This window comes from Oratosquilla oratoria, chromosome 9 (genome assembly GCF_046742065.1).
Source record: "Oratosquilla oratoria isolate Oo_2021 chromosome 9, ASM4674206v1, whole genome shotgun sequence".
Classification (NCBI taxonomy): domain Eukaryota; kingdom Metazoa; phylum Arthropoda; class Malacostraca; order Stomatopoda; family Squillidae; genus Oratosquilla; species Oratosquilla oratoria.
This window is the reverse complement of record NC_134785.1, coordinates 55,681,908-55,694,193: the sequence shown is the minus strand read 5'-3', so window position 1 is coordinate 55,694,193 and position 12,286 is coordinate 55,681,908. Positions and strand designations below refer to the sequence as shown.

At 39.1% G+C, this 12,286-nt stretch overlaps 1 protein-coding gene across 5 annotated transcripts in view; it reads right to left on the bottom strand.

The window, feature by feature from the left end:
• Positions 1-2,051: 2,051 nt before the first annotated feature.
• Positions 2,052-12,286, bottom strand: part of LOC143028428 (uncharacterized) — a 13,778-nt gene continuing 3,543 nt past the window's right edge. For 2 of the 5 annotated variants that reach the window (XM_076190506.1, XM_076190508.1), the window contains exons 2-4: positions 11,127-11,303; positions 7,128-7,248; positions 2,052-4,129 (exon numbers count right to left, since the gene is read on the bottom strand). In XM_076190506.1, coding sequence (XP_076046621.1) covers positions 2,921-4,006 — 1,086 coding nt within the window. In that variant the 5' untranslated portion in view covers positions 4,007-4,129; positions 7,128-7,248; positions 11,127-11,303 and the 3' untranslated portion in view covers positions 2,052-2,920. The remainder of the gene's footprint in view (positions 4,130-7,127; positions 7,249-11,126; positions 11,304-12,286) is intronic. The other 3 variants (XM_076190507.1, XM_076190509.1, XM_076190510.1) reach the window with 3 other exon arrangements.

Sequence of the window (12,286 nt, the reverse complement as noted above, 5' to 3'; positions counted from 1 at the left end):
GCCTCAGCTCCCCTTAATCTTTGGTGGACATTGACAATTTGTTTTTGTACAGTTTGGGGTAATGATAGGCAAGTGTGAGGTGGCTCTTGGGGATTACATTAACAGAAGGATTGTTGAAGTTACAAAAAGGGATTTTTAGAATGTTTATGAATGGAATCTGGTGACCTACTTCCCATTCTGTTTTGAATTCAATACTAGCGTACAATTGGTTCAACATGTCCAGGAATACTTCAAATGCACCCCATCTGTCATCCCACAATGAGAAAATATTATTGACAAATTTATACCAAATCATCTCAGGTGGTTTGATAGTGGGTAACAAAATATACTCAAAGTACTCCATGTACAAGTTGGCCAAAATAGGAGATAAATTAGAACCCATACTGCAACCAAATTTCTATCTAAAGAATTGGTTCTGGAAAGAAAAGGTGAACCAAATAAATAATTTTGTTGACCGGAAGTGGGATATTGTCCTGAAATGGTTGCAGTCTGGATTCTAAAAACATAAGAACATCCTCAACATTGATGTTAGCAAAGAGAGAGGTTCTACCAAGACTAACTTGGCATCCTGTATTTTGACATTTTTTACTTTGGAAATAAAATCAATGGAGTTTTTAATGGGTGTTGGAAAATTGGCCAACAAAAGGTGACCGAAGACCTGAGAGTAATTTGGAAAGTTTACTGAAGCAGGTGCCTCAGTTAGAAATGATAGGGCTTATTAAAATGTCTGATTTATGAACCTTTGGAAGACCATAAAAATAGGGGAGTTTGGGATTTGTGTACCTTCAAATTATTGATCCAATCCTTCACTGAAATCATATGCAGCAAGAGGGATAATTGCTGCATAAAATTACCAAATAATAAATCAATCAATGATATGTCTCAATTGTTACCAAAAGACAAAATCAATTTTATCTTCAATTATCCCAATAATTTGTTCAATAAAGTTGTCAATGTACATCACAGATCAAAGAGTAATACAACTCCTGGAATTTATAAGTTACCTTGTTTAGATTGCAATGATGTATATTGGGGACAAACGGGTAGAGACCTCACCACTAGGATCAAAGAGCACAAGAACTCTGTTAAATATGGGCAGGAAAATTCTGCCGTATTTCAGCATGTCGCAAATAAAAACCATTGAATAAATTGGGATGATGCTGAAATAATTTACAAATCCAAGTGCAGTTTTAAAGAAAAATAATAGAATCCTCTTTAATTAATAATTTTCCTAATTATAATATTTCCTTTGGCCAATGGTCACCAGACTGTATAACTTCCTTAGCTGTTAATAGACTGCTACCTTCTACACTAACTGTGGACAAAATCCACCAATGTCCACGTAGTGCCGGACACGTGACCTGAGCCCCTGTCCCTACCTGCTTACCTCACTACTTTTGTATAAATACATGCTTTTCTCCACTCTGCAATCACATCTGCTGAAGAGGATCACAGTTAGTGATTGAAATATACGGATCTTTTTACTTTCGCCTATTCTTCTCCGAAAGTGGGTCATTAGTAATATATAATGTATATATACATCCACAACTCAAGAACCAGCTCAGAGTAGCTCCAGTTCAGTTACAAACCATCCAAGCCCCTAACAGGAACAACAATGGTAACCATTTAGAGTTCTCATTACTAGAAGCAATCATACAAGGCAATATATAAGGCATTTAAAAAAATAATAGTAAATAAATGTATGTTGCCCTAACAAAGTGTCAAAGAAGGATGTGTTACATGCAGAAAAATAAATTGACAACTACATTTCATACAGATCAAAGGAACTAAGTCATGGAGGTGTTGTGATATCTTTCAGAAATGATCTGACCATATATTTTCTCTCAGGAGGTACTCGAGAACAACAAATACAATCAAAACTACTACTAGACACTAAGAACAAATTCTTGTTGGCTCATATAATAACAAAACCAACCCATTCAACTAATATCTTGGATTTACTCTTCAACAACAATGAACAAGTGCCATCCGATATCACTCTTGAAAATACTTCATTAAACTGTGGGTGTTGTATCTCCAAGGATTCAATAAACATTGCTGAATATATTATTGTAGTTATATTTGCAGTAACACAAATTACAAGTAAAAATGGTGTATATTCCTGACAACTTTGCACAATACTAAGATAAATAGAACTATATCCTTCATGACGTGCAGATATCTATCCACCAGTCTTGCCATTCTCTAATATTCTTGACAGTTTTTTGTAATCACAAGAAAATTTGTGCACCTAACAGAACACTTAAGACTTTAATTGTGAACAAGCAAAAAATGCATTTACATAATAGGTCCATTAAAGATCACTCAAATAACTGCACAACCAAGAGTCAACCAACTTTTACAAATGACAGTATGCACGTGTGATGATTCCCTCATGAAAAGGTTAAAAAGGCTTTCTGAGAAAGCTATATCACACAGGTCACCCTTGAAATGACTCTACATAGGATCACCATGAGTTGTTTGAGCTAATTCTTTCTTGAGAAAGCTGGACCATACAGGTCACACTCAAAAGGTTTCTCTCCAGTCTGGGTTATCATGTGTTTTTTGAGATTCCCCTTTGTTGAGAAAGCTTCATAGCACAGGTTACGTTGTATGATATTTCTGAGCACTTTTTCTTGAGAGAACTGCATTGCACAGGTCACACTTAAAAAGCTTCTCTCCAGTGTGGGTCATCAAGTGATATCTAAGACCACTCTTTCCTGAGAAAGCTGCATTGCAAAGGTCACAAGTTATATTTGATAGCACTCTTTCTTGAGAAAGTTGCATCACACACATCATACTTGAAAGGCTTCTCTCCAGTGCGGGTCATCACATGATATTTGAGAGTATTCTTTCCTGGGAAACCTGCATCATACAGGTCACACTTGAAGGCCTTCTCTCCAGTGTGGGTCATCACGTGTCATTCGAGAGAAGTTTTTCTTGAGAAAGCTGCATCGTACAGGTCACATTTGAAATGCATCTCTCCAGTGTGGGTCATCACATGATGTTTGAGAGCCCTTTTTTGTGAGAAAGTTGCATCACACTCATCGCACTTAAAGGGCTTATCTCCTGTGTGGGTCCTCATGTGTTGTTTGAGAGTACTCTTTTGTGAGAAAGTTGCATCACACAGGTCACATTGGAACGGCTTCTCTCCAGTGTGGGTCCTCATATGTCGTTTGAGATCACTCTTATGTGAGAAAGCTTTATTACACAGGTCACACTGGAAGGGCTTCTCTCCAGTGTGGGTCATCATGTGATTTTTGAGACCACTCTTTGCTGTAAAAGCTGCATTGCACAGGTCACATTTGAAAGGCTTCTGTCCAGTATGGGTCATAATGTGATATTTGAGACCACTCATTTCTACATAAGCTCCATCGCATAGGTCACACTTGAACGGCTTCTCTCCAGTGTGGGTCATCATGTGTCGTGTGAGATGACTATTTTTCGAAAAAGCTTCATCGCAGTGGTCACACTTAAAAGGCTTCTCTCCTGTGTGGGTACTCATGTGTTGTTTGAGAGAACTCTTTTGTGAGAAAGTTGCATCACACAGGTCACATTGGAAAGGCTTCTCTCCAGTGTGGGTCACTCTGTGCAGTTTCATATTACTCTTGTGTGAGAAAGTTGCATCACACAGGTCGCAACTGACAGGCTTCTTTAAAGTGTGTGTCATCATGTGATGATTGAGACCACTCTTTCCTGAGAAAGCTTCATCGCACAGGTTACATTTAAAGGGCTTCTCTTCAGTGTGGGTCATGAAGTGTCGTACAAGATTACCCTTTCTTGAGAAAGCTTCATCACACAGGTCACACTTGAAAGGCTTCTCTCCTGTGTGGGTCATTATATGTTGTTTGAGAGAACTTTTTCGTGAGAAAGTTGCCTCACACAGGTCACATTGGAAAGACTTCTCTCCAGTGTGGGTCACCATGTGCTGTTCGAGTTTATTCTTATGTGAGAAAGCTGCATCGCAGAGGTCGCAATGAAAAGGCTTTTCTCCAGTGTGGGTCATCACATGATATTTGAGAGTATCCTCTGTTGTGAGAGCTGCATCACGCAGGTCACACTTGAAAGGCTTCTCTTCATTGTGAATCACTGAGTGTTGTTTGAGATTACTCTTTAATTTACCCTCAACCTGAAAGAAAAATATAAAAGAAATTTGACATCTAACTTTTTGAGAGCATGTAATAGGAATAATATAAGCATACACAAATATAGCTGGGCATTATCTAAAATACAGTAGTAGATGGAAAGAAACAACTTGTATCAAAGACACAATAAGATATGACAGTATAGAAATAAGAAATCTTTGTCAATTTTTTGCAGAGGACCATTACACAAAGAACCACCGCCTTTAATATTCAAAGCTAGAGTGAAATATTTACTAACTGAGTAAACAGGGGGAAGCAATGCTATTGCAGGATCACAATAGGGGCAAAATATTGCTGGTTCCAACTTTAGGATAGAGTCAGGGAGGAAAAATAGTGATCTTTGTCACAACGCAACAACGGTGACACAAATCACCGTACTAGCTTTGTCTATCAAGCAAATCTAGATTAAAACAATTTGGAAATTGAATAGATAGGAGGAAAACAAGGCTATTCAGGGTCACAGTAAACCCAAAACATCACTGATTTCAACTTTTGAAGAGAGGAAGGGAAGAAAAATAGTGGCCTTTGTCTCCAAGGTCGCTTATGATAGAAAACACAAGAAGATCAAATCTAAATTTCTTGTTTTGTTTACATCATAAACAGTTGTCTTTCATTGCTATATTCACACTAATAATGAATGATTCTGAAGGCTTCACATCCAAAAAAGTAAGTCCATTAGAAAACTAATCAATATAGTACCGAAAAGTTTTATATTTGAAAAAGAAGTCGTAAGTTGAATACTCTGCCATGGAGGTAAGTGAAATTCTTACAGAGTTGGAAAGATTTAGAGACAATTTCCTCATATGAAGCTAGACAACACAATCTAGTGAATAAACTTGAGCAGGAAAAGGATACAAACCTGGCTAAGAAAAGAGAGAGAGAGAGAGAGAGAGAGAGAAGAAAGAAAATTTGATGAGAGAAAAAATCTAAACACCATGGAGGAAAAAGAGGGTAGGCCAACAACAAATTAGGATAGGAGAAATAAAGTAACCTTTACAGATATCAAGGAGCAACAGGAAAGAGATACCCTGGAAGAAGGAATAGACAAGGTTATATAAAAAAGAGAATCTCCCACCAGAGATATAGACAAGTCTAGATACATCTTACTCTTTGGATGCTATGAAGAATACAACACCTCATGAAAGTTACATCATGACAAAAGAAATGCAAATGATTGGGGAAATTACATCAACAACTCTAGGGAAGAAGGACTTGGGTGTAACAGACCAGACTGATAGCATGTACAGGTTAGGCATGTATAAGAGAAACTCTGCACATCTAGCTAAAATAAAGTTCAAGTTGCAAGCCATGGCAAAAGAAGTAATCAGCAAGTCTTGGAAGTTAGCATGAGAAGAAAGGTTAAAAAATATTTGGATTAGGAAAGATGCTAATGAAGAGGAATGAGCAAAGACACAAAAGCTCTTTGTGGAAGTCAAACACAAAAATTATAGGACCGAAGAAAAAGAGCATATTTTTTTTTGGATAGTTGTCAATCACAAGGTGAGGAAATGGTGTATAAGAAAAGAAGGTAGTATTGTACAGTAAACACTACAAGGAAACTTAGAATAGCATATGCTAATGTTGATGGTTTACTATCAGCTAGGTTGGAGATAAATGACTACTTAAGGATAAATGAGCCTGATATATTGTGTCTAGTAGAGACTAAACTCCCAAAAAATGTTGATATACAGTTGGGGAACAACAGATACACCTGGAGAAGAGACAGAGAAGATAAAAAGGGTGGAGGAGTAATGTTTGTGGTGAGAAGTAATATAAAAGTAGAAGAAGCAAATCTGAGTGAAGGCAGGGCTGAAGCAATTCACCTAAAGATCAGTACTAAAGGACACAATAAAAGAGACTTCATGGTGGCATATGTTCCCCCCAAGACAAGAGCTTGGGATGAAACTGAATATCAAGAAATGTTAAAGGATACAACTCTTTTCCTAAAGAAAAATATTGAACAAAGTAGTAACACAGTCCTTATTGGAGATTTTAATTGTGGTGATGTCAACTGGGAGGAATGGGATGCAAGTGGCAAAGCAGATTCCTGGGGAAATATACTGTTGATTATAGCTATGAAGAACACAATGACCCAATGGGTAAAGGAAGTGACTTGGTTAAGAGGAGATGACACTCCCACAAGATTAGATTTGTTACTAACCAAAGAGCCAGACATCATCAGCTCCTTGAATTACCTTTGCCCAATAGGAGGATGAAGAAACAGAGTCAAGGAATGACTCACATAGGCAAGGGAGACTCAATTTTAGGAAAGCAGACTACTTAGGGTTGAGGAAATTCTTTGAAGAAACAAATTGGGAGGAATTCATGAATACTACGGGAATAAGGAGGAAAAGGGAAAATTTTCTTGACATTTACAACCTAGGAATGAACAAATATGTGTCAAAGACTAGAGAAGGGAAGATGTAAAATCAGAACTGGTTTAACAAAATGTGTGAGATTACCAAAAAGGCCAGGGATGCGGCTTGGGGAAAATGGAGAAAGAAAAAGAAGCAACAAAACAAAAGCTTACAGACAAGCTAGGGAGGACTCGACCAGAATTTGCATGGAGGAAGAAAGCAATTTTGAAAGAGGTGTAGTAGAAAAATGCAAAGATGAACCAAAACTGTTTTACAGGTTTATAAATGGTAAATTATGTGATTCGTGTTACCATTGGGCTCGATATTGTCCGCATTCATATAAAAATAATGAGATGTCATTTAGGAATATCAATAAACGAGATACTGGTGGTTATAACGAGGAACACATGATACAAATTCCAGTATTTGTTGGATATGCCAGTGATGAAAATGTCAAACAGACAAAGATAATGCATTTGGTCAAGGAGTCTTGAAATTGTGGTATATTGGATACCAGTTCTTCAACTACAGTTAGCGGCCAACAGTGATTGGATAATTATTTGAACAACCTGTGCAATGAAGAATTGGCCATGGTGAAAGAAGAAAAATCTTGCGGTACATTTACGTTTGGCAATGGTGTAACCTACAGATCCATTAAGCGTGTAGTACTTCCATGTTGGATTGAAGGTGTGAGATCGGAGCTGTCAACTGATGTTGAGTGCAATCTTCCACCTTTGATTAGTAAGCTGTCAATGAAAAAAGGAAAAATGGTTCTTGGTTTTGGTAAGGATTCAGTGAAGATTATGAATAAATGGGTAAAGATGAAGGTAGCATAGTCAGGTCACTACATGTTACCACTGTTCTTATGACTAGAACCAGGGATCCAGAATGTGTTACTGGCTTCAATGGATAGCAGTAAAACTGCTTTAAAACTTCATCATCAACTTGGCTATCTGGGTACGGAGAGATTAATTAGGATGCTGTGAAATGCTGAAATGTTAGAGAGAGACATGGAGAAACAGATAAGAAATGTTATTGAAAATTGTGAAGTGTGTATAAAGAACAAATGCCCAAAACCTAGACCAGTTGTCAGTGTGCAGATGGCAGAGAAATTTAATGAAGTAATTGCAATGGATCTGAAACAGGTACAACAACATCTGTTTCTTATCACAGTAGATCTTGCTACAACGTATTGTGTGGCATCAGCCATCACCAACAAGTCTGCTATGACAGTGGTTGGCAGTGTCTTCAGAAATTGGATTTCAATGTTTGGTGCTCCAAGGAAACTTCTCTAACATTGGACTTGAATTTCACAATAATGACATGAGAGAACTTGGCAATCTGTTTGGTGTTGAAATCATAACCACTGTTGCAGAAAGTCCATGGAGCCATGGCACATGTGAACGATTGAATGCTATAATTGGTGACACAGTGCTAAAAGTGTTTGAGGATATTAAGTGTTATATCGATATAGCCTTGGCTTGGGCGGTGTCAGCCCATAATGCATTGGCGAATAATTCCAGCTTTAGCCCAAACCAATTAGTATTTGGTTTCAATCCTGCAGTAGCTCCTTGCCTGCTCTAGAGTCAGTTTCTGGCTCAGATATTGTGCGACAAAACTTGAATGCTCTGCACTTGGCTCAAAAGGAGGTACAACAAAGACAATATGGTATTACAGGCAACTCTGAATTGCCAGAGAACTCTTGAAGAGAAACAAGACCATTTAAACTGCTAGTGGGACAAAGGATCTGAGGACTGAATGAAAAAAATGGTGAGCACATGTCTCGAAGAATAGTAAGCGGAGGAGGTAAAGCTAAAGGTAAATATAAAAATTGGTTCAACTTCCAAAAAGATTCTGATAGGAGTGTAGAGTGTGTGGATTTTTCGGAAGTTACAGAATTGGAAGTGGTCCCTGATGAAGTGGAGATGTTCGTGTTTTACTTCAATGAAGAAGTGATAAAAACAAAGGAGCTGGAAGTACAAAATTGGCAAAAACACGATGTTTATGAGGAGGTGGAGGATAGAAACTATCTGTGCAGTGGGTTATCACAGAAATGGTGAAAGACTGAAGCCCTATAATCAAGACACACCTTGTAGCAAGGGGTTTTGAGGAGGACACATCCGGCTTTAGAAAGGACTCCCCAGCTTGTTCTAAAGAATCTACCTGATTGGCTCTGGCAATAGTTTCTGCATTTGGTTGGGAGTGTCACAGCCTGGATGTGAAGTCTGCTTACCTTCAGAGCAACTACATAGAGCAAGAGGTTTACTTGCGTCCTCCCCAGAATATTATAGTGGTCAGTTTTGCAGACTGAAAAAGAGAGTGTGGTATATGTTATGCACTGAGAGCATGGCACTTGCTTGTCAACTGTCAGCTACTATCTCTGTCAGCTGAGATGTGTCCACTCAAACTACCCTTGTTTTCTTGGTATTATGGCGATGAACTTCATGGTATATCTATGTGGATGATTTTCTCTAGATGGGCACTGGGGTGTTCCAGGAGAAGGTTACTGATGTTCTTCAAGAAGAGTTCTGTATTGGGAGCACAGCATTATCTACCCTCAAGTACATAGGTTTGGAAGTGGGCACTACAGGTGAAGGTATAATGGTTGGCCAGTATAGCTATGCCAGTCTGCTCACACCACTGAGTTTGGGATGTTGCAGGTCAGCAGCTAAGTCCAGTGAGCTGTCGGACAATGAGAAGAAAGAATTTAGTGCTCTGATTGGTCAACTGAGCTGGATAACTACACAAATGAGACCTAACATTGTCAATGATGTGTATGAATTGAGCAGACATTGTAAAAATGCCACAGCGGCTGCTGCTGTGAGACTCAATAAGATTATCAACCGAGTTGTGGATGACCATTTTTGCTTGTTGTTTAGAAAGTTGTAATCTGTAGAGGACTGTATAATTGAGTGCTTCTCAGACACTTCCTTTGGGAACCTATCTGATGGTAGCTCCCAGGGAGGATTTGTGATTTTTCTCAAGGATAGGGAAGGAAGATGCCCAATTTATTGGCAATTGAGGAAATTGTGCTGAGTGGTGAAATCCACACTGTCTGCTAGACCCTGGTGCTTGTTGAGTGTGCTGAGGCTGCTTCCTATCTTGGACGGATTATCAGGAACATTGTCCCATGCCAGACCTTAGCTGTGCACTCACTACTTGGTTGAAAACAAGAGTTTGGTGGAGACCTTGAATTCTTCTCAAAATGTAGAGGATTGTTGTCTTGGCATCGACACTGTACTACTGAAGGATATGTTGTCGTGTGGTGAGATTAACTCTTTTTCTTGGGTCAGAATCTTGGAGCAACTTGCCAACTGCCTTACTAAGAGGCTTCACATGACAAGTTTGAAAGTGCTGGGGCCATTTTCATGGTTGCTCTCTGGATTCTTTCAATTTTCTTTATATTCTTTTTGGTACTGGGTGGCCATAATGTTGCAGCATACCCCAATCTAGGCCTTATTAATGAGACTAATATTTTTTAAATAATTTCTTTGTCCAAATAGGTAAACGCCACTTTTACTGATCTTGCAATTAATAAGATTCTCAAACAATTTTGTTTGTTTATCAGAAGACAAGTTGCTTCAGATAATTACAAAGGATTACAAAGGATTACAAAGGCGGAGCATGCCGACAGGAGACCTTTTGATCCATATCTAGGTCGGATGCTTCTTTTTCAGATCCTACTTTTTTACCTCTTTAGTTCCAATTTTATATTGTCCTGATATTATTTTTTCACTTTTACCAAACTCCATTATGCTACATTTCTTAATGTTGAAATTCACTTCCCACTTCTGACTCCATTTCCAAACCTTGTTCAGGTCTCTCTGTAGTGATTTGCAGTCTGTTTTGGTATATTTCTATTGATATATTTTTGTATACCTAAGAATGTACCTACTTACAGGTATATATATGTAATTATACCTACAGTATCTAGTCACAGGATAGGTTAGGAGTGTGAATTTGTGTAAAAACTGGGAATTAGGGTACTTTATGTAACGAAGGCTAGTGTTGCTGTGGAATCCAGATGCACTGTTGGGTAACTAAAGACTGACAGTGGAATGAAGGACTTGATGCTAGCTTGTCCAAAATTTTGTTGGCATTACAGTTTTCAGTGTTGAATAGTGATGACTTGATGTGTCTTAAGTGGAGGGAGGAGGAAGGGTGACAGGAGTTGGTTAGAGATCGTGGCTGATTTCCTGGTGGCCATGTTCAACCGATACAAAGTACTTGGTCCTTGCTATGGGTCACGGCGGTGGAGGGGGGTGGAGGTGCGGAATTAGGTAGAGGCTTGTGGCTGGCCTCTCCTGTTGGCCATGATCAACCAATGCAAAGTTCCTGGTCCTTCCAATGGGTCATGGTGGTGGAGGTGTGGAGTTGGGTAGAGGGTCATAGCCGGTCTCTCCTGCTGATCAACATGAAGTTCCTGGTCCTTGCCACAGGTCACAGCAGTGGAGGGACTTGATGGGTTGGTTCTTGTCAGGCTCCGTATGTATATATATATGTATGTATATATATATATATATTAATATATATATATATACATATATACATATATATATATATATATATATATATATATTAAAAAAAAATAATAATAATAATAAGTATGTTAATCAGTACTCACATTGGTTGGCAAGGTCGGTTGTGGCCCGAGTGGATTGAGGTGCAATCGTCACTCGGAGAGGACAGTTGCAGGGGGTGGAATGGTGTGTAGAGTGTGGGATGTGTTGCTCACTGGGAGGTGTACCAAATGAAGCTGCTTGGAACTGTTGACCCTGAAGTCAGTGTGCCAGGTTTCATTCTGGAAGTAGGGGAACCAGTAAGATTTTAAGTAGCATTACTTAAGGAGTGGGCATGTGAGAATGCTTCATGATGCATTTGCTGAGGTTGCATGCTTTGGTAGGCTGCCTTGAGCGAATGCTGCGTAGGCTCATGGGAAGGGGCCTGGTGATCTTAAAGTAGGTGTGCAGGATTAAATGAAGTCTTGTGGGCAGTTGGCTTGGTTTTTTTTTTAGTATGGGTTGGATTCTGGAGACTTGACTGAAGTCTTCAAGTCAATGTGCCAGGCTTGATTGATACTGGACTCCGGTGCATTACACTGGGTATTCTTGTGACTTGACTGGAGTTTGATGCAGTGATGCATTGAGTTTTGCCTTGAGATTGTGTTGCTGGGAATCACTGCACTGGGCTGACAATTCTAGTTGTGGACTAGTGGCTTCTTTCAGAGGCTGTGTAGGATTTTGATGGCTACACAGGTGGGCGTGGGTAGTCGTGGACGAGTGGTCTCTCTTCAGAAGCTTAGAGAGGGGTAGCAGGCTGCCACCACTGCTGGTGTAATGGTTATACTTTAGGGTGGTGGGTGGTACTGGGACTGCTGCCACCGGTCGTGTAACTGGTTAATGACTACAACTGTAGCTGGAAATGTAAAGCCTTTTCAGGCTTGACTTATTAAGGTGAAGAGATATTTACAGTGTGGGGATATAACCTCCTATGAGGAGAGTCCCTGGGTGCTCCCTCTATGGGAGAGTTCTTTCCTGGTGACACATACACCACACATTTACGTGAATATGCCTATCTTTGCATATCTAAGCTTATAGTTAGATCATAGGTTTGGGATTTACACAATACTATTTGTGTGTCAGTTATAGTATTGTCTAATTAGTATTAGTGAATGTGGCTTGAAGTGATGTATGGATTATAGTTATAATTGTGTAGTTTGGTGGGTATAAGGAAATTGTTAATGATCTGCCTGGCGACACTATGTACTTGTTTCAGTAACATTCC